Below are 22,493 nucleotides of genomic sequence, written 5' to 3' on the forward strand. Positions count from 1 at the left end.
TTGATTTGTTATCTAGAAGAGGAGAACTTTATTGCAAAACAGCAGTATGGCTTTCAAAAACGCAAGTCTACCGAAATAACCTTATTAAACATAAAAATAAATTAATTGATGCTGTTCAAAAAACAAGTTATATACAATTGCAATTTTCTTTGATTTTAGAAAGGCTTTTGATTCTATTAAACACTATGTTCTTCTTGAAAAACTTCCATTATACGGTATAAAAGGTATCTCACTAGACTTGATTCGTAATTATTTATCTAATCGTTTACAATATGCACTCATTAATGGTTTTCAATCACAGCTGAAGCAAATATATTACGGTGTTACAAAAGGTTCAATTTTAGGGCCATTCCTTTTTATCTTGTACATAAATGACCTAATCAACATACCAGCAACTCCAAATATTATTCCATATGCCGATGACACTAACGTTTTCTTTTTGTTATTTTTTTTTTCACAGACAAAAGCCTAGAAAAACTTGAAAACTCGGCGAACGCTTGGCTGCACCAATTATCATTATGGCTACAATTAAATCAAATAAAACTGAACATAAGTAAAACAAAATACATCATCTTTAAGCCCAGAAATAAGGAGATGACCACCACTGTGACTATAAAATTTCTAAGTTCACTAATAGAGCAAGTACCTTCGCACAAGTTTTAGGGGGGTTTGGTTTGACGAAACATTAAAGTGGACACGCCGCGTAAATCGTGTGCGCTCTAAAATATCTAGTTCAGTTGGCATTCTGAATACAGTCAAGTTTCTTCTTCCCAGCTGGCTTATGTACCAACTTTATTACAGCCTTATAAACTCACATCTTAATTACTGTCTTTTAGTATGGGGTTCAACCACAAAAAACAACCTTGACAAAATCATTACCATTCAAGAAAAAGCTGTACGCACCATTGAAAGCGTCTCATCCAAAAAAGCATACAGCCCCTTATTTTTCGAAGTATCGTATACTGCGTATTAATCAGCTTTTCAATATTCAGCTTGCGGTAGAATTATATAAACAAATTCGCAGTGACCAGGCAGCATTTTACGAGCTCTTTATCAACGTAAAAGTACACCTTATAATCTCGGGGACCAAAATTATATGACACCGAAATCTCGAACTAATTACTGTTTACAAAGATTAGCACATCAAGTTCCTGAATTTTTAAATAAGTATTTAGAAATTGAAGAAATAATTAATGATGCTATATCGTCTTATAGCTTTAGAAAAAGTGTGAAAGCTTACTTCTTGTTGAATTTTGGCTAGTGTTTTTTCTACTATTGTTGATTGTACAGTTGTGACGTAGACGGTATGACGTCTGTTCATGTGAATGTATTATTACTTTTGACTTGGATGGTACCCGAGTGTTATGTGTAGTTATATTACTTCTAGCGCTAATATTTTAGACTATGTCCTATCATTGTCTAAATGCTGTTGATTTTTTTTTAATTGTTTTATTATATTTTTTATATATCTGTTTTTATTCCCCTCTGCTGCTGAACGATGTACACGGCTGGTGGAGCCTCGTCAGGCGGCGTTAGATTGCCTTTTGCCCCACCATCCAAGACTACTGAGTCTGAATAAAAGTGTATTATTATTATTATTATTACTATATAACACACGATCGATCTCCGTTCCACACTGTCAGCGTCACCGAATCTCCGAGAAGAATCAAATATTGTGATTTCTTTCGGACACTGATTATTCTTAAGGTTTGTAAACCCGCCCCTATATGGTCGTCTGCTAGGCGGGAAGCAGACGACGCAACAGTGCTTGCCGATGTCATTGTCATCGCCAGCTGTGTTCACAGTGTTACAATTGTTCTAACCTGGGTAAAACAAACGTACCGTTTGAACGATCCGCATCTCGGCACTGCTCGCACGCTCACTAGAAGTTCCATTCTTCAGCCAAAGGTACGTTATAAAGATCGATACTGATGGTTTTTTTCGAGATAGCCTTGTACGATCAAGAAAATATCGAGAGGGATGTGCGTAGGACACGCACGAAGGACTGTCTACGCCTTTTAGCTTGATTAGGACAAGCACGGGAATATCAAGCAATCAGCTTCACCAGCTGGAGCAAACCTCTACAGTTTTAGCGTATGTTGACCCTCTAAACATCTACACGGGAGTTCTAACGTTTTTGTACTACGCGCATTACGACAGTTGCACGTCGCGGCTTTCTGTGAGTGCAACAAAAACTACCCGACTCAAAAGAATGCAACAGTCGGAAAACCTGTGTCTTCTACAATCAAGGTATTCAATATAATAAGCGTACGTTGTCGTTCTGAATAACCGATGCGAAACTGTGCGAGTTAAAATATATTGGTTTATGAGACAAATAGGAATACACATTTTAATAAACGACAACTAAAACGTTGACAATGGTCCTATGTAGTGATAGGTAAACTCGGGAAATATTGTGAAGAATCATTTTGTATTCTATATGCAGGAGATGTCGATAAATACTTGTGTTGGGCGCGAGTGAAACGCAATGCCCATTGCCCCTGCGCCAGTTACGTTTCTAAGACAAACAGTTTTTTTACCTTCAGCTTTTCCTTGATGTGCTACATAGATTGCAGTCACCGGATCACGTTTGTGTCTTGCGGGACAGTAAACACACTAGGGTTTTATAAAAATATAACGCGTTAATGTAACTCAAGAATAATGCGGTTCTTTCTCGTTAACCGTGGCTGTTGTTGCTCTGAAGTGGTAGCCACCTTTCGGAGTTACCTCTCGTTAAGATTTTCTAGGTATTTTTTTAATGAGTCAGCATTAGTGCCCTGGTACATGCGGTGACCTTGAACAGGATTGGACCACGCGTATGCTTCGAGACCAGCGGTTTCGGTACGCGGTCATATCGGTACGCGCACAATGTTGGACGCGGTTAGTATGGAACATTGATTGTTCTGTTCTGGGCACGCCGGACGGCTCCGGAACAGGTGAATTACATTCGGTGTCCCGGACGACAAAGGCCAGCTTTACGTTCATCTGTACGATATATGCACTGGGGGGCGGTGGCAACATCTCTTGGAGAAAACTGGAAATTATCCCTCAAAGGTGTCGCTTCATGAAACTACATTGATATTCTTCACTTTATCCTATATCTATGTTTAGACAGCCTGAAATCTGCCTCAGAGGGCGTCTGGTGGTACAGCTGTAGATGAGAAATTTAGCCAATGCAGCCCAAACTCGCTAGCCTGGGATATTTTACGTGCACCACGCAGTGTTAGTACACGACCGCACATCGGTACGATGCTAGTCCAGATCGAAACTTCAAGCGCTTCGAGCTGCAGTGCTTTAACACACTCGGCAACCGGTGCCCCGGATTCAGCACGCTTGTAGAAATTGTTTCTATAAAAAGTTTGTACATAAATCTAATTTAAGATTCCTTTCCTGAGGCAGCTTTCTATCCCCTTTGCCTCTTTAAGGCGTGAAGGGGTTGACCGACGTGTTGGATTGTCACTTGTGGTGAAAAATTGTTAACTATTTTATTATTTGTTTGATAATACGCTGGTTGTGTGAAAGCGAATATGCGGTTTGGGGTGGGTATTTTGATATGCCTCAAAATATGCTCTATTTTTGTCCCATTTCCGCTATTAACAAAGCGACATTTTTACTTTTCTAGAAAAATATTTTTTCTCCACAACACTTTCGAAGTGCAGCAAGGCGAAATGCTACATATAAACGGCTTCATTTTTGTAGACACGTCTGCCGGTTGTTATAAATAGACGAAAGCAAAAACACTCAGTAATTTTCTTTCTTTTTTTATGATAAATGGAATCTTTTTTTTTTTTTTAACTAAACTGCTTTGTCATATTTCATGCCAGAAATGAAAAACAATGCGAAATATGGCATCTTTGTCGTTTTGCTAACCTATTTGAAGCCTTATAGCTTAGGATTTAGCGTATATTTTTCTTATTACATACAATGAACATGTAGGCCCATTCTTTTCCTATTGACTTCTACCAATTTCGTTTAATTTATTTTCTCAAAATAACTTACATGTTTCTTTTGTGCATAGGCCGCTCTGATGATGTCTCCCTCATAGGAGACGAAACGTCTTATAAATTGTTGGTATTGTTATGCAAGTCGAAGGTATTTGTTCTTAATCTTGAATCCCGGCTTTGGAACACTTTTGCATTGCATAATGTTGTTGATATAATAAATATAATATAATATTTATATAATAATATATATAATATTTGGTCGTGTTATTATTTTCTTTTTTTTTGAATAGTGAACCCACTCAATTCTAACTGTTCGTTAAAACCATTATGTGTCTACAAACGGTAGACCTAGTGTTGTCGCAAATTCCAGTTCCTAGCTTCTCCTGTTTTTGCACTCGAACGTACTTGTGTCCAGTTTTAACAATTACTTACATCCATAGATTTGATCTAGTCTAAATATGATGGCTGACATGAAAAGATCTATCAAAGTAAACGTTTTTGCCTTGTGGAACACCTCAACATGGATCTGTTGAGGTCAGCTTTTTAAAACGCTCAGGGAGTGCACCTCTTCCTTAGAAAGTTTATGTTTGAGTTAGTACAAAAACAAATACAGAAAGTTGTACAGCATAAGTAAGCACACACCTTTTTTTTTGGGGGGGGGGTCGATCTTTATTATATTAGTCGGCGTCATTAAAATCTTGTAATTCTCGTTTTGGCTTTCGGAAACACCAGCGTAGGTCTCCCAAATAGACCTTATCGCGTATACTCTCATTACGACATTCGTCTTGAAATTCTTAATTACATTCACGGCATGGTTTATGTTTGGTATTTGAATAGAATCATGAAGGCATAAATATTTTAACATGTTTTGCTGTCTGATATGCAATATCGAAGTGTGATGGTCTCGTCAGGAGACACTTTCGTCTCCTTTAGCCGCACCTCGAGGACAATTGTAATTTATATTTATGTCCAAATAAACTTTCATTGATTGACTGATGGAAGATCGTCCTTGTAAAGTTGTCAGTGCCAATAGTCAATTCCTAGACACTAACCTACCCAGTATTGTAAAAATATCACTAATTGCACGCACCAGAATGGGTCTGCAGTTGCGACCATTTTCGCAGCATGTGTCTTGATGCTTCAAAAATTAATTGGGAATTTACCTTAGCGCTGAGGGGAATGAGTATCAGAAGCTCTCATCTATTCCGACGGAGCAACGACTTGAGGAAGTCTTAACGCACAATAGGCAACATCTTACCAGACGCGAAACAGGAGCAACAAGCTGGGAAGTCTCGACTCTTTGGTATTGTCTTGTACAAAGTAGCAAATTTCCGAAAAAACATTTCAACTGAATGCGACTTCTAGAATTGTCTTACTTTTTTCAGCTCTGGCTGCTTCAATGTTGTGTTATATGCCGCCAAAAAACTTCGCGCAGTCGTGTTTAGTCCGCGGCCAGAGGCTCCTTTCTTAACGTTCCTGAGCATATTTCCACGCGCGTCGCCGAGCGAGCGTGTTACTTGCCGAATGGTTACCGTGCTTGGTTGTCGCGCGGAACATCCAGATTCGATTCCAGTGTGCAGAATCTTATCTATTATTTCAGCTCGGCGTTCTCATAAGTTCGATCACCTTCTCGTCTGATCCAGCTACAAAAGTTCTCCGCGTCGAACATTCTACGCCTAGTGTTCCAGAAACGCACGCGGGTACAAAAGGTGCTTTGCGTGGCGAGCCGCAGTCAGTCTCGCCCCAGCGTCCAACCCTGCTGTTTCGCCGCCATCGACGCCTGCGACGCTAGCCTTTTTCTATGCTGTTTTAGGCACAAGTTCGCAACATTAATTGTTTACTTTCTCCAGTTAATTCCCCGCCTCGTCATTTGTGATTCGTGACATTTTGATGGAGGTGCGGCGTATTGCATTCTAAGCCCGCGAAGCGTAACCCATCGAAGACTCCCCGGCCAAGAGAGGTGCTCAGCCCCAGAAGGCTACCCTTCGCCGAAGACTGCGAAGCCCGAACAAGCCGCAGTTCCAGAGAGCAACTCCCGTGATTCGGACTTCTGCCACGAGGGCTAAAGAAGAAGACCGCGTCGATGACCACTCCACACGTCGTTGTCCGACACGTCACTGCCTGCACGCCCGCGTCCTTGCATTGTGAACCTTAGAAGACGTCAAGGACTGGCTACAGCAGTATGAGAGAGTGGCCCAGCACACCGGATGGATGGACGAACAGCGCGTTCAGAGTCTTCACTTCGCGCTCGAAGGAACGGCCAGGCACTGGATCGAGAATCGCCACCTCCAACGCTTTGCTGCGAAAGTGGTGGAAGCAAATCCGGGGGCGAAAAAAGAAATGAATCTAATGGCACGATTTCATAACGAGGTACAACCCCTGAACCATTTTTTGTTTGAATAACAGATATTCCACTACTAAGTTCCATCGCTCTTCTGGACATGCCTTGAGATTCAAGGGACCTAAGGCTAAAGTGACACTTGTCAAGCAAGTAGCTAACCAGAAAATCTTTAAAATAATTAACCAATGTATATACAGACTCCGGCCGAAACGTCGAAGAGTAAACCGTCCGTTGTTGCTGTTTTCACCAAGGGTTTTCTTTCCTTCCAAGTTATATACGCAGGGCATCTGCCCTCCGCCACCATGCCCTTTATATATACATATATGGATATATTGTTAGGGTGAAGCTTTCGGCAGCATAGAAGATAGGACAGGTGATGACAGACAGAAGATAGAACGATTTATAGAGGGCGAGCCGGCCCGTGGGGCCGGCGTGAGGTGGTCGCGCGCGACACTGCCCCATCGTCGTTCTTTATCTTCTCAATAATATAAATACTAACTGATATAAATAAAAATATTTTTTAGCCCGACTCAAGTGTACTAAAATCTCCTCTGCCCCCCCCCCCCCTTCCAAAGAAAACAAAAGAAACAAAAAAGAAACATGCTTATGGCGTTTCAACAGCGGAGGGGCCAGGGGCAGACAATTTTGCTTAATGACACAAACTCTCTCCCTTCCCTCCTCCCCACCGCAACTTTTTGTCGCCTCTTCACCTCCAAAACACTTCTGACCCCCATGCCCTTCGCGTTTAAATACTAAAAACCTTGCCGTAAAGTAAACTTTCTAAACTGCCCGAAACCGTCCTCGCCGATTCAGGATTATGCATCTGTGTTTTTAGCACTTCTACAGAAAATAAAAAAAGGGGGAAGTTTGATTATGCCCAGAGAAAGTTAACATTGTTGGAAAAAATATAAAACTATAAAAAAGTTAAAAAAATTAGATATTTTAATAAAAAGGGTTCAAATTATGGCTAAATTACTTTTTGCGAACTTTCAAAATTGACTTAGATTATTTTGTGAGAATAAATTAAACTAATGGGTACCAACCAGTATTTAATAAGCAAAATGTATGATGAATTCTAAGATACTACGCTTGAAATATGTCACAAAACGTCAAAGATGCGATGTTTGCCATTTTTATTTCATTTCTTGCGTCAGATACGCCAAACTTAGCCCGACTTAAAGGAAGAAATAAGTAACGCATCATATATTTATAAGATAAATTAGTGTGAGTATTTCCATTTTTTACTTATATATAACAACCAACAAAACTGGGTACAAAAATCAAGCAGCGCAAATGTAGTATTTTACCTTGCTTCTCTTCAAAATTTCTGTGGAGAAACGTAATTTTTCGAATTTTTTCTTAAACGTTCATTTGTTTATTGAAGAAATGGGACTAAAATATATAATTTTCCGAGGCAAAGTACCCACCCCGACACGCGTTCTCGATTTCAAATAAAGCCACCCAGTAGTGTTTTCTTCTTTTTTCTGGTATTGTAATTTGAGAATTTCTCTTCGTTTATTTTATTGTAATATATTGCACTGAAGAAAATTCTTTATTTCTAACAAATTTTCTAACGAGAAAATAAAGCGAATAGAGCCTGCCCTTCTATTCTCGCTGACGTAGAAGGACGTTGTGTCCTCGATCTCGAGTTAAAAAAAGACGTCATCGCCAAAAAAACCTAGCTTCAACTGGCCATCGATAGATAGTCAGAAATGTTTGGAAGGGTCACTCCTATGCCTCGAACTTTGATTTTTTGTCGCATGCATGCTTCATTTATATCTGAATTTTATTATGTTTAGACTAGAGTCTGGTTCAAATGTGTAGAATTCGATCAGTGAACCTGATGCAGCCCAAACAGTCAATTCAACGACTTTTTCTGCACATAGTTTATTGGAGATATTTTGGTAGAAGGCAATTTTATAAGTATACACACCTAGTTGATCAGCTAGATATTCAAATTCTATGCACCAAGACGCTGTCACGCTATATATAAATTATTTTTTTTTACAAAATAATTTACGGTTACATTATAGAACCCGACCTCGTGTGCAGAGGGAACATTAGCGCACCTGCTTAATTGAATAGGACTGCTCTTACCTTTAGCCTCACAACCTATATATTTCAGCACCGATACCAAGAATTCAGAAACCTGTAAATAATTTTGAGAATGCACACTTTGATATTTATGACAATCATGCTTAGTTTAAGAAGACGTCAAACTTTTTTGTTTATTTCGGGTTTCACACTCTGTTCCGGTGTGCCACATTGCAAAAATGTTTTTATGGCCTTAAAATATAAAAACAATTTTGATGATAACGATGATGACTACGTTGATTATGAGGATGTGTCAAGTTCGCGCACACGTAAAGGACAGAGCCTAAAACTGTCCTCTTTTGTGCATTATACTTGACTTGTTTTTCACGCCAAAATATAAAACATCGGACAATGCAATGGAGTGTATAGAACTTGCATTTATAGCTTTTTTTTCTGCTTTTTTTACGCTCGCAGGACAATGCGTACCAGAGCTCTGGATCCGAGTATGCCTCTGAAACCTGAGAGTACTAAAAGTAGAGGACCGGGAGTAGACACGTGCTGGCACGTCGCCGCACTGGGATTCCTAGCAGGCTTCTTTGTCTCGGTGATAATATCCAACTCCGGTTTCTTCTACGTGGGTCTCATGGAGGAATTTGACGTCAACCGGGAATCCGCTACATGGCCCAGAAGCGTCACATCGTCGTTGAGTCTTTTGTCTGGTACAGAATCACCTAACTAGCTTTGAAAACTGCTAAGATAGTACGTAAGATAAGCATGTGCGCGAATGAGTGCACAGCTTTCAGTTATACGCTTTTTGTAAGTATTTTTAAGTTGTGTAAATCAATAGCTTGTGACGCGATTATGCTTTTTTTTACTTTACTAAATAAAAATTAAGATATTCTAATTCTGAATTCAATTTAAAAATAGTACCTCGTCATAAACCTTCATTTATAACGAACGAAGATATTAACGGCAAACAAATAAATCAAGTAACTTGTTTTTTTTATTTCTGTTTCTAATGTTTACTTTTACTTTTTCTAGAATGAATCAATACTTCAAAACTTCGTTTTGTCACTTTATGCCGTCTGTGATTCACAACATCGTTTTCAGAAATACACGCTAGAATAGGTGTATGATTAGGGTTCCGTGTTTTCCGGGTTTATTTTCCTGGAATACTTTGTTTGTTTTTTTCCTTGCGTGGGCGGTTTATTCCCCCCCCCCCCTTTCTTCTCTCAATTAGGTGTCTCTGAGTATCGATTTTTAGGGTACAACAGAAGAACTCGGCGTTTATTGTGGCCTATGTAAAAAAAACAAAAACAATTTGTTAATTTCGAAGCAAAACAAAACAAAAAAAAAAACAAGAAAAGATGGGCGTTTATTGGGGTTGTGTTTTAAGGTCCTTCATTTTCGGGTTTTATATTTTTCGTTTCAAAAATCGACGGCCTTAAAATTCGGGCGCTTTGATCCAAGATGGTAATCGGGGAGAAATCAGTTTTCTTATTAATTATTATAAAATTCGGGTTTTTAGTTATATTCCAAAATATGCAAGAATACTTAACATTTTAACGGTTTGAATACAGATATTAATTTTATTTAAGTACTGCGCACAAGATATCATTGAAACATGGTAAAAGCTCACATGGCCTTTTAAATTCTTTATGATTCCTTGCTTTACTGCGAAAGCATTAACTGTCCCATCAGCGAGCCGACGTCATCAGCTTTGAAGCCGCTCCAAACGGCCCCTAAAGTCCGTTCTCTAAGTGAAGCCACGATCTGATGGCTCCCAGCTTTGAAACTGCGCGAAAAGCCTAGCAAAACGGCATCTAGTTTCCCCGCTCCCAATGGAGCGCAGTGAAGCCGAAATGTGATGTATAGGGCACCCATTGGCTGGCGAGTGTCATAGTTCCAAGGAACGAGGCTCCCATTGGCCGCTGCGCGTAAGTTTCATCTAGCGCCACTGTATATGCTCACGTAGGGAGCAGAGTAACGCCAACCGTAGCGCCTCCACTCCCACTCGGCGACTAGCGGCGCACGTCAAAAAGGATCCAAGTCTTGCATGGTGAACGTATCGGGTATAGAAGAAAGCGGCTCTTTTGTAATATCTGGGCCTTTCATCCTGTGAAAACTATTTTTAATATCGTAGGTAAGCACTCCAAAAGCATTTGCACCACTTTCTATGGTCTGAGCGGGCGAAGAAGTCTTGTTTTGAGCCCAAATCACCTTACGGTAGCAGACGACGCAACGGGTTCCGCGGAGAGTAGGCGGTAGTTCTGCGGTTCTACCGCCAACTTTTCGAAAAGTTTCCCCAGTTTTCAAAGGAAACCGTGCCAGTACAAAGGCGGGTCTATTCGGGATGTCGACGATCTTTTTTATTAGCGCGTTTTTTTACCCTTCATTTCTAATAGAATCGCTAGGTGCTGTCGAGCGGGTTCGGTCATTGTTGAAATGCAGGTCGCATTGATAGCACAAATTGTCAAAGCACCTTGCTACCGCTACCAGTATTTTAAGGTGTTCTTACGGTAGACTATAATTTTATTTTACTTGCAATCCGAAGCGAGAAGCTGGCGAAAATAACGTCGTAACTTCGTCGACATTGGTCATGACTCATAACGTTAATTACGATCATGTCCTCGCCGAATTTCGACGGGAAAGATTGTGCAAAACTTCTTAGCGCTGTTGAGTGCTGCTTGCTGCTTGGCGACATCTCTTGAACCAGTTCCATAGGCTCCTGAAAAGATATATGTAATGTGTGCCTTAGTTTTATTAATTACCCACCAACTCGCAGCATATCGCCGAATACCGAGTCTTATTCAGTGAAATTAACTTCCATTAATTAATAAATTACCTGTGAGTTCACTGACGGGCAGACTGGGGAACTTGCCGTCGCCTCCATGAGCAACTGAATAAAATTACATAGATTTTTAACAATATGCATATTCAGTATTTAGACAGCACGAGGGTTGGCCAGTCACTGAAATGATGTGAAGGGTCTCCGCATTCGATGAACAATATAGACAGTGCAGGATGACTGCTAGCCAGGGGTCTGTAATGTGCATCACGGAGTAGTGATACACGAAAGCCTGCCGGTACGATGATAATCAAGATCGAAACAAGAAGAGGTGCACGATTGAGCACGGTATCTCTGGCTCCTGCAGCGCGAACTTCCGTCCCATGTGCTCCAAGCTAAGATGCGCTAATGAAGTCACAGATGCGGAATAAAACCAGCGTATAGTGAATGCGTGACAAGCAATGTGGTATTGTATGTGCGCGTAGAAAACATGATATAGTTATCAGACGAAAGAATTTCACGGCCAGTTAGCGGCAAGCCTGCACAGTAGCCGCCGATTAACGCGTATGTTTCAAATATTACGCATACAACACCTTTTTCTCGGTTCCTCGTGAAAGAGGAGCTCTCAGCGGCGGCTTCTTCGGCTTGTGGGCAAAGATCGAAGGCACGGAATCTCGTGCTAGCTTACGTTCGCCGTCGTTCCGGCGCCCAGAAAGCTGGTCCTCGGCAAAATGATCCTACGAACATCGCAGTTTGTGTTCATTCAGTTCTTCAAACTCTAGCATGAATCATCGCAATAATATAACTTACCTCGCACAGCCGAGTACAAGAAGTGGGAGTGAATCCCTTTCTGCTGATCCGCGTCAGTCATGGTTTGCGATTTCTCTCGCCAACCAAGATACGAAACAGCTGTTTGCCAGCCTCATGCCGGTTACCGCACCCAAAAGCGCAGCACCCAGGCATCTGGGTCCCTTTCAGCCGCTCAAAATGCTGCAAAAAAAAAAAAAAAAAAAAAACTACTGCCTATACATTAACAACACCGCGAAGACCTTTTGCAAAAGCGCCGGAAAAGTTTGCCCACGTGATCGCCGTGAGCCGATAGGGAGCGCGGAGTGTCGGCAGACTCCAACATCATTCAATGAGGCTACTCTGGCTCCCTACGGGAGCCATATACAGTGGCGCTAGTTTCAACGACCGCACCCAATGGCGCTGCCTGTCCGCGCCGCGAGCGGCTGGTAAAACGAAGCGTCGAGGAGAGGGCGCGCTCCGCCGTCCACGCCAGTACGCCGCAGACGAAATGAGGGAGCGGAAGAACGACATGCATGCTTTCGCATTCACAACTCCTAAGAAGTGCTTAGCTGTGCCTCGAACCTTTTCTTACATAATATTGTGCATGCGCAGTTTCTCTTTCTCCATCCGATACGTGTCTAGTTTTCCGGCAGCATCTGAATTGACAGAACGGGCTCTCGCCATTACAGCGTACGTACATATTTGGAACGCATATTTTTTTAACATTTTTTTTTTTTTTTATTTTGCCGCTTGTCAAAGCGGGAAAAAGAAGAGCAAAGGGTTCTTCACAATGGGCTTAAAGGCAACATTTGAGGGCTCGATTTTGTGGAAAACCTTAACTTTGCCTCCACGTGCTCGGTGCCGAAGCCCACATTCCCCGCCGGAGTAAATGTTTGTTGACTCCTCCTTCGTTTCGAGTGCCGAAGCCGACGTTCTCCGGTAGTGTGGGTCCCTTGAACCCTGCCACGTGAACAGCGCCGAGGATGCCATGCCCACTTGCCTACCGGGGAACATCTGCTGAGGTTGGCGGTACCATACCAACGCGGGTTTTCTCACTAGACAGGGGCCGTGGAGCTCACCCTCGGTCTTACATTGCCATAAGTTTCTCGGTAGGAGCGAGAGGGTGCAGAGACAAAGGAGTCGGGCTGCCTCATGGAGCGAGCCGACGTCATCAGTTTAAAGCGCGAAAACGGGACCTTAAATCCTTTTTCCAAGTAAAGCCAGCTCCCAGCTATGAAACCACGCGAAAAGTCTAGACACGGCACCCAGTTTCCACGATCCCAAAGGAGTGAAGTAAAGCTGATGTATTTTCGGCTTCGCTCCAATTGGCTGGCGCGCGTCGACGAGGCTCCGATTGGCCGCTGCGCGTCAGTTTCAACGATTGCTCACCGGATTGCGCTGCGTGTCCGCGAGGTAGCGGACACGCAGCTCCACGGCCAAGGTCAGCGCGCCGCACGCAGCAGACGAAAGAAGGGAGCGAAGAGCGGCACGCGTGCTTTTGCATTCACAACTCATAAAAAGTGCTTAGGCACACCTCGAGCCTTTTTTGTTTACGCTTTAGAGATTTGTTTAATAAAAAGCCGTGAAAGATACACGTATGCAGTTTGTGCAGGTGAGTTATACGGCCAGGGGGACATTAGCTAATCGTAACGATCAGTCGGCTAATTAATTAAAATTCGTTTATTAAGTTTTTAATTAAGGAAAATCGACAGATGGTTCTGATTAGCAACGTGCTGAGCGTCATCGGAAACCACTAAATCAGTCATTTATCCAGAAAGACTTTGCTTCAGTTAGTCTTTGAGACACAATCTCCATGGGGTCTTTATCGGAAGGCTTCATCGGAGGTCTTGAGTAGAGAGGGTCTCGTCCCATAGGTAGTCTTTAGTAGAGGGTCTCGTTTGAAGTCCTTGTGAAGGGAGCTGTTCAGCTGCATCCGCCACCGTAGGAGAATGGGTCTTGGTGCGACAGAATGTGATTTGATAAACTGTTTGATTACACTAGCTGTATTGTGTGACTTTCTTGGAAACGACTGGAGCGTTGCTTGATCAAATCGGGTAAGGTATAAGGCCTAATGATCCTACAATTTATGTCACTGCAGTTCATTTAATAAAAAAAAACATCTAGGACTGTTTCCGAGGTCGGGCGTTAGCGTATGCGTCCTTACTAACTCTTTGTTTTCTAGAAAATATTTTCGGAGCCCAGTAATTTGGAAAATACTGAAATTCAATTTCTGAATTCGGGGGAAAATCGGTTTTACCCCAAACTTTCATGAAGCATGTCCGGGGTGTAATTATCGGGAAATATAGGATTTTACCCGAAAAAGAGGGACCATAATTATGCTAAAGAAAACAAGACACGAAAATGAGTATCTCCAACTTGCACGGAACATACGCGTGAGATAAGCGGAGTGGTTTGATAAAACCAAAAAGCCTCACGGAGAGTTGAATCGAGGCTCCGTTTTGGGGAAAACAATAAAAATAAAGCAGTAGCTAAGGATTTTCTATCCGCGATCGTTCTTCTCAATAAAATACAGCTCCAATTCGTGACTCATTATTTTTCCCCGATTTTCATATAAACGGGCTCCGGGGTTAATTGTTCGGGTTTATCGGTATTTAGGGAAAACAAACTTAAGTACGATGCACGATCAAGTTGTGTAAGTCCTTCAGCTTTACACATGAGTAGATGCGTGTGCCTTATGCGACCTTAGCATTCACAGACAACTCAACATCTACCGCCTTTACTGAAAACTTGCCTAATCAGGGCGACTTGTATTCAGGTTGCTTGGTGGCACCGCTACAACGGAATATGTCCCTGTTCGCAATTGTTTCCCTGGGAGGACTTTTTGCATGGACAGGAGTTGTGGCATCTGCATTTGTGCCGAACATCACATGGATGACGGTAACTCTCGGCGCCATTTATGGTAAGAAGACTTTCGCCTTCATAAACTATATTTTTTAAGCGTTTCTCCTCGTTTCTGCACGGTAACTGGCGTCTGAAAGTATTCATCCAGGCGAGATGAATGAGGCCTTTCTTACATGGCATGCATTTTGAAGCCTGCACCATTTCTTTTGCCAATGTATAATAATTTAATAGTATAATAATTTACCTCCAAAACAGTTTTCGAGGTAGGGTTTCAACTTGAGAACACAAGTAATTTTGTTTATGTGTCACATGTTTATATTTTTTGTTATAACTAGTCAGTACGTATCGATTCAACAAAAATACCAACAGAATTAAGTTCTAGAAATAATTTTTTCAAGTGTTGGAACATTAATATAAAAAGCCATTTACGCCAGCTTTCTCCCCTACAGTCTTAGGTTCCTCAATCATTTACTTAAAAAATGCTTTGTTGTATAGTCACACTTATTAATCAGATCGTAAGCTCCCACTAAAAGCACCGCGTTCCATGTCAGCCAAAGTCGACTTAACGGCAGCTCAACAGGTCATGAGCGAAGTTTAACGTGAATTTCAGTTTTTTTTTTAAACCTTATTTTGTGGCAAAGGTGATACTACACCATAAAAATTACAATATATGGTTATTTCACAATGGGAACATACACCTAACCCTAATAAAAATATTCTAATAAAAGAAAAACCTGACGTTTCTGAACCCACTCCCTGCCTTAATCTCGGTGACTGTTAATCTTTCCCCTCATGAAAATGATAGCTCTCAAATATGTTCACGCTTTTCACCCCTATTCATTCTTATCGTCAAGTTAATGGTTACTTAATATCGAATTGCCAAAAAAAATTAATTTGTCATGAGAGATCGATATTTTTTAATATGCGCTATGAAAATGGTTTACAAAACTGAGCGCGAAATTAGAGCGCAGTTCTTGAGAAGGAGGAGGAGGGGAGGGTACGAGAAGAATGGTATGCCCCTTGTCCTCCTCCATACAAATGAGATTGGTGTTGATGTCACGTGATGTCAGTTTTTCCGCTAAAACGAGTGGTGAAACTGAATTTTTTCAAGGGTGATGTGACACGAAGTGGTGTGACGTTGTTTCCCCTGCTAAATTTAGCGGGGAAACTGAATTGGTGTTGAGGTCACGTGACGTCAGTTTTCTCGCTAAATCTAGAGGAGAAACTCAATTTGTTCATGGGTGACGTTACACGAAGTCATGCGACCTCGTTTTTCCCGCTAAATTTAGCTGGGAAACTGAATTGGTGTTGAGGTCCCTTGGCGTCAATTTTACCGTTGAACTGACGTCACGTTACCTCAACACCAATTCAATCTCCCACTATATCTAGCGGGGCGGCTACGCCGACGGCGACACCGCAATACGCGGAAACGGGCGACTAAAAGCTGCGCTCTAAAAAACACAAAGCTGAACGTCTGCTCCTTTAGAAGAAGTGATCAGTAAAATCCTGGTAATATTGAACATATTTTAGGCAGTTCTTGAACTTGTCCTCAAACTTTTCACTAATGCCCTGGGTTTACCGCATGAGGAAACAGACAACCCTTCTAAACAGGGTGATTGATTTTAATGCGAACAGATGTTATGCGAAAATTCCGTAAGGAATACACTAATGCGGTTTGTGCAGGTGAGGCATACGGCCAGAAGGACATGTATACGCTACTCATTCTCGCGATAAGTCGGGTAATTAACTAAACAAAATGTATTAACATTTTAAATATTGAAAATAAGTATATATTTAAATTTGAAACTGTTTTGCCATCCCTAGATCAGTTAATTTTTAGAGCAACTTGAAGCAGGTGGGAAACGCGAGGGTGCATCAAATTGACCACTCGTTCAGCAGGCGCAGAGCTATCGTGGGAAAACACGGATGTCATCCGCGTTTCCCCAGGGCTAGCTTTGCGCCTGCTTCACGCGTGGTACATTTAAAGCACCCCCGCATTTCCCACGTTCTTGAAGTTATTCTAAAGTTGACTGAATAAGGCTCTTTATGATGCTCCACGTTTTTAATTCGAAACATATGTTTGTTTTCACAAATTAAAAAAATATAATTACCGAATTTTAGTTCATTAGTTAACAGACTATGGCGGGTATCGGCTTCTATAATGTGCGCCCAACTCGAAAAACACCTGGCGATGGCGGCATTCAGCTAGCAGTTTGAACCCTTTTTTAAACATTCATTTCTACTAAATATAAAAATTCATCGACATAATTTATTTCCAACAATCATACGTAACATTGCTAACAATGTATAGATGAGTGCTTGTAAAACCTTCCTCTAGACAGCCTAGGTAATAACAAATTATCAGGACGTTTCCTAGAAAAGAGATGAATAAGCTTCACTATCAATTAGCGTGAGCCAGAAAAAGATCGATGTTCCTGTATTGAGCTCACATAAAAGCAGTCTTGTACACGTTACTACAAAAAAGTAATCGATTACAATTACTATTACTCTTGGCTAAAAAGTATTCGATTAGATTACTTGATTACTCGACGGCAAAAGTAATTGGACATTACTTAAAGAAGTAATCATTACTTTTCCGATTACTTCATTGCGTGAAGACGCATCTTTAGAGCTCATAACAATGAACTACTTCCAACCTATATTTCACATTTGTACAAGTATTGAAGAAGAAAAACTGGCTCCCTCTTCGGGGCCGTTGCATTCTCACAATGCGGACACAAGCATAAAATTCGTTTGAAGACGTTTAATGATTTGGGCGTTCACCAGTGTGTGTGTGTGTGGGGGGGGGGGGGGGGGGGGGAAGGGTTGTCGCTCAAAGTTTGCGTCGCTCATTTTATTATTCACATGTGGATGAGCTCGCATGTTATACAAAAGAGCAGCAGCTCCAGGATTTGAAACGGTTCATGTGTAGTATCCATTAGCGGAAGAGATCGCCCCGAGCACTTCTCAACTCGAAACATTGCTTGTCACAAAGACCACGTAGGGGAAATGGGGCAATATTTCAACTGCCTTTGTCATATTTTGCATCCGCTTTAGGCATTCTTCGGTTCTGGTTCTCCTACGGGCTGCGAGTAGGTACCCTAAGCAGGATTTTTTTTATTTCTGTGTGTGTGCGTGAGGGGGCTAGTTCGAACGAAGGACTCACAAAGCTACATTCTGCTTCCTCAAACTTCGCCCTGAATCGGCTTTGTCACGCACTGTGGCTTCCCTGGGGATTTCCACTCCCAGTCCCAGCTCGAAAAAAAAAACGGATATTCCACAGAAATTGTGCATAGAAAGAGATTGACCTCGTTTCCTACAGCTCCGGAAAAAATCTTTTTTTTTTTCCGTTCGAAAAAAAAAAGCAAATTATAGTTTTGTCAATTCATTAAAAAAAAGGCGTGTGCCGGGGGGGGGGGGGGGGTGTCCCGTGGACAAATTGTAACGGTTACAAGTAATTTTATTACTTCAAAAAGTAATCAGATTACTCTTATGATTACTGCTTAATGAAAGGAATCAACTGATTACAAAATTACTCCCAAAAGTAATCGATTACAAGTAATTTGATTACTTGTAATGCGTACGGTACAAGTCTGCATAAAAGTGGGCAGGCATCAAACATATCTGAAGACCGAAAACATAAAGCACAATATATGAACAATCCATTTCTGCTTTATCGGTACGTTTCAGGCGGCCGAAGATCATGGCGTGAGCTGTACCTCGTCTAAAACTGTATTCACACTGTCCATCGGTCATATTTTACTCAAGCACAGGCCCTCGCGTCATAAGGCAGCGTTTGTGAAAACCACGGGCTCGCCTCCATGCCTATTGCTTAGCGCTGCACACACCTGTTCATATGGACTACACAACTCAGCGAAGCCCACGCTAAACGTATTGTTTCCTAAAGGCTGTTATTAAGGTGTAAAGTAGTCAATTCTTATAGTTCGTAATAACTTCTTTCTTCTTTGTTTCAGGTATCGGAGTTGGTGTTATCACAGTGACGTATAGTATAATCCTTACAATGTATTTTGACAAGTACAGAGGCTTAACATCGGGAATGAAGTACGCTGGATCATCATGCGCAGGTCTGGTTTTTCCCAAGCTTCTCGCTTACTTAGAAGAGAAATACAGCTTCCGTGGCACTCTTCTCATCTGCGGAGGCATCGTTATGCATGTCTCGGCAATCGGTATTTTCGCCAAGGAGCCACCCTGGACGTGCTTGAAGAGCATCGAGGAGGACGCGAAGAATACAACTAAGAAGCGTTCATTCGAAATTCAGAACACAGCGCCTAATACTCCAGAACTCCATGACCTTTCAAACACTGTTGCGCGAAAACAAGTCAAGGATCATGGACCCGTCCTATTGTTATTCGTCAATCCTATGCTCTACATTGTCCTTACATTGGCAGTTGTGGGAGACTTTACAGGAGCTGCGTATGTCTCTACTATAGTCGACTATGCTGTGGATAAAGGCTTGTCGAGAGAAGATGCAGAGTCCCTCATAATTTACGGGTCGTGCGGTGAACTCGTAGGGCGGGTCTTCCTTCCCTTGATTGCCGACACAAGATACGTTCGACGCACAACCCTGGTCATGGCAAGCCATTTTATATGGGGGTGTTCAATGATGCTTTTTCCGCATTCATCTCTTCATGTGCACATTATTCTTGTGTGTTTGTGCGCATACCTCTCCTACGGATGCGTGATCTCAATGAGGAGCGTCCTCATGGCGGATTACATCGGTGTCCAATGGATCTCAACATGCTACGGTCTCTCGGGGTTGGTCTTACTGCCTCTTACTTTCTGCAGTCCATCGATAATAGGTAAGTCTAAATATTGAAGGAAGGTCCTTATTTTTGAGTGTCTGTACTATTTTTCGGGAAATTAAACGCCTCATTTATATTTTAGCGGCCCTTATGTTCGTTCCATTGTGGCCTACTTAGATGCATTACATTGGGCGTTCTAAAAAAAGCGCAAGATTTAATTCAGCATTAAAGCGCATAACAATAGAAAAAGGGCTGATATTTGTAGTTCAATACAAGGTGGACGTACTACAGTTAAGTGTTGAAAACAATATTTTACAAATGTTTCAACGACTGCGCTGTCACACTCTTTCTGATGTTTCAAGATGCCTTTCTTGGTCATCTCACTTCACGCGATGGTCACAAACATTGGCCACCGAAATCATGCCAATTTACGTCGTGCGACTTCTTTTTTTTTTTTTTTCAGGGCTTATAAAATTTTTTGTCTTCGCCTATAAACCACAATCAATTCAGGAACTCAAGGTGGAGATTCCACCTGTCATTGTTAAAATTGTAATGAAACTATGGAGAAATATATTGTCGAGATTATTATGAAAATATCCTTTGACATCACGGTCGTCAAGACATTTGTCAATATTGTGTTATTCATGGTAATAAAACCCGAGACTCAGGAACACAGAAGGGGACGAACACAACAGTAACCTTCAAACAACGAACAACAAAAACCTTCTAACAACGAACAAAAACCTTCTGTGTTCCTGAGTCTCGGGTTTTATTACCATGAATCATCACCAGCTCGCGTGTTTTTTTAAGTATTATTATTGTGTTATTTTGTTATAAAAAAAAAACATTTTCTTTTAAAATGTTCATCAAGCAACACTGGTGGCCGCCATAATATTTTTGTTTATTGGTTTTGTAAAAATTATTTTAGCATTGCGCCTTGTGATTGAATCACAGCTTTCGTTGAGTGCTGACGCCGCAATCCTGTCACAGAGTTATGAATTCGATTTCGCGCCGAACGCTGGCGAACTGGTCTCTAATGCATATGCTTAAGGTGCATGCCTAAATATTGCAGACTCGGAGCGGCTACTTGAGGGAGCGTACTTTTGAAACGAGTCTAGTTATAACACAGTGCGCACTTTGCAGTAAAACAACACTAACAGCCTTATTAGAATAAATGATACGTTCCCTGCAAAAAGTAAATCTTGTGTTCACTTTGGGACACTATATGTGGAACGGCATAATGTTTTGAATGGCGGTAATTTGAAAAATAGATATTGACTTTAACTCCTCTTTTTTTCCTTGAATTTTCACACCTCCCCTTATGTGGATTTTTGCATTATTCTCGGCCTTTTAATTACTATGTTCGTTAAAAAAAAAAAAGTTAAACCAATAAACGCTAACTTTAGCGGAGAATACATTATACACGGTTTAGTCCGCATACATGGGTGTATTTGGAAACAAGGTAATTCCAGAGCTAACCAACATATGCGCATAAGAACGTATAATAAGATCTGAGCAAAGAAGCATTCTGCTTAACTTTGACTTTTTTTTACAAAGGATTAAAAAGTGTTGATACTTTAATCATTGCAGGGTTCTTCCGAGACTCCCGTGAAAGTTACGATGGTCTGTATAGGCTTCATGGCGGAATACAACTGGTAGTTGCCGCCCTCATCCTCGGAGTTGTGTGCGTAGAAAGAAGGCACACGAATGCATGGACGATGAGCCGGAGTAGGCAAGAATAGAAACAATGCCAAAAAGGAAAGGTTCGAATTCTTTCCAGATAATAATTTGGATGAATCAATGATGTTGATATGTCTCCAGAGGATTTTAATTCTTCGCCTAGAATATTTTATACGGTTTTGCTGTGGATCACTCAACCGACAGCACAAAATGAGGTGTGTCACTGCTTGCTTCTTGTTTGTATTGTTCAAATAAAACATGTTATGAAGAATGCATTTTTAACCGCCCTAGTCGGCGTACTTGTTCAAGAGACAAATGATATTCTCGTACCACCGTTCTTGAAATCCTTATGATAGTGCTGCTCATAAACAGGGTGTCTGATTTTAATTGTGTGTGTTTGCCAAAACTTTATTGTCGAAAGGGCGTCCGGCGCTAAGAAAATGGTCTGGTGGTCATCATTCGGGTCTCTGCTGTATCGACTGGACGTGAGCGACCAGGCCCTGCAGTAACAAAATGTTAGTTCAAACAGACTAAAAATGAAAATAGGAGGTGAGGGTTACTCAAGATGTGTCTTCACATTGTACTTATTGGGCTGGCGGAGATTTCCTGAGATGATAAACTTAACGGTGAGTTGAGTAATTAACTAAAAAAATTAACTGGCATTTTAATTATTAATCTTAGGGTTCATACTGAAACTGCAGTCGAGACCAATTAAAGTGCCTTGCAAAAAGGGGGTGCATTTTTTTTCTAACTATGATCGATCAATTTTCGCGATTTTTCGCTCGATTTAAAAATAGCGCTCTAAGAGAGCGTTTCAAGCCCCGCCCAAAATAACGCTTGGAACTAAGAGTGACGTTGACGTTTGAATCATGTTGTCACATTCTCGGCACCGCAATCTTGGTGGTTGCGCCGACCACGCAAGTGACGACGTGACTGAAACAACTACGTCACTCTTCCAAGCTTCATTGTGTTCTTTTTGAGCGCAAATTTTAAATCGGACTGAAAAACGCCGAAGTAGATCAAATAATATCTAAAAGAATATTACATTTTCGCAAGTATTCTGTTTGTCTAACCTCTAATAAAAATTATCGTCAATACTGCAGGTCCAACATCACCCCTAAACCCCAAAATTATAAAGTTACGTTACAGACTTCTTTGGCACTACTGAAGTGCAATTTCATATGGTTTTCTCGTTCGGTGTTTCCTCGTCGATTGTTTTTTTATTTCGTAGCTTTTGTAGGTCGTAACGATTTAGTTCTTTTTGTTTGCTGATAGGAAGTTCCTGTAAAACA

At 41.3% G+C, this 22,493-nt stretch overlaps 1 protein-coding gene across 1 annotated transcript; it reads left to right on the top strand.

The window, feature by feature from the left end:
• Window positions 1–8,797: 8,797 nt before the first annotated feature.
• Window positions 8,798–21,263, top strand: LOC8024216 (monocarboxylate transporter 12-B). The gene is made up of 4 exons (XM_040218496.3): window positions 8,798–9,038; window positions 14,673–14,816; window positions 18,733–19,578; window positions 21,112–21,263. Exons 1-4 carry the CDS (start codon window positions 8,798–8,800, stop codon window positions 21,261–21,263), a joined length of 1,383 nt encoding a protein of 460 aa, XP_040074430.1.
• Window positions 21,264–22,493: the final 1,230 nt, after the last annotated feature.

The sequence above is a fragment of the Ixodes scapularis genome, unplaced genomic scaffold, assembly GCF_016920785.2.
Source record: "Ixodes scapularis isolate PalLabHiFi unplaced genomic scaffold, ASM1692078v2 PGA_scaffold1__304_contigs__length_218370807, whole genome shotgun sequence".
NCBI lineage: Eukaryota > Metazoa > Arthropoda > Arachnida > Ixodida > Ixodidae > Ixodes > Ixodes scapularis.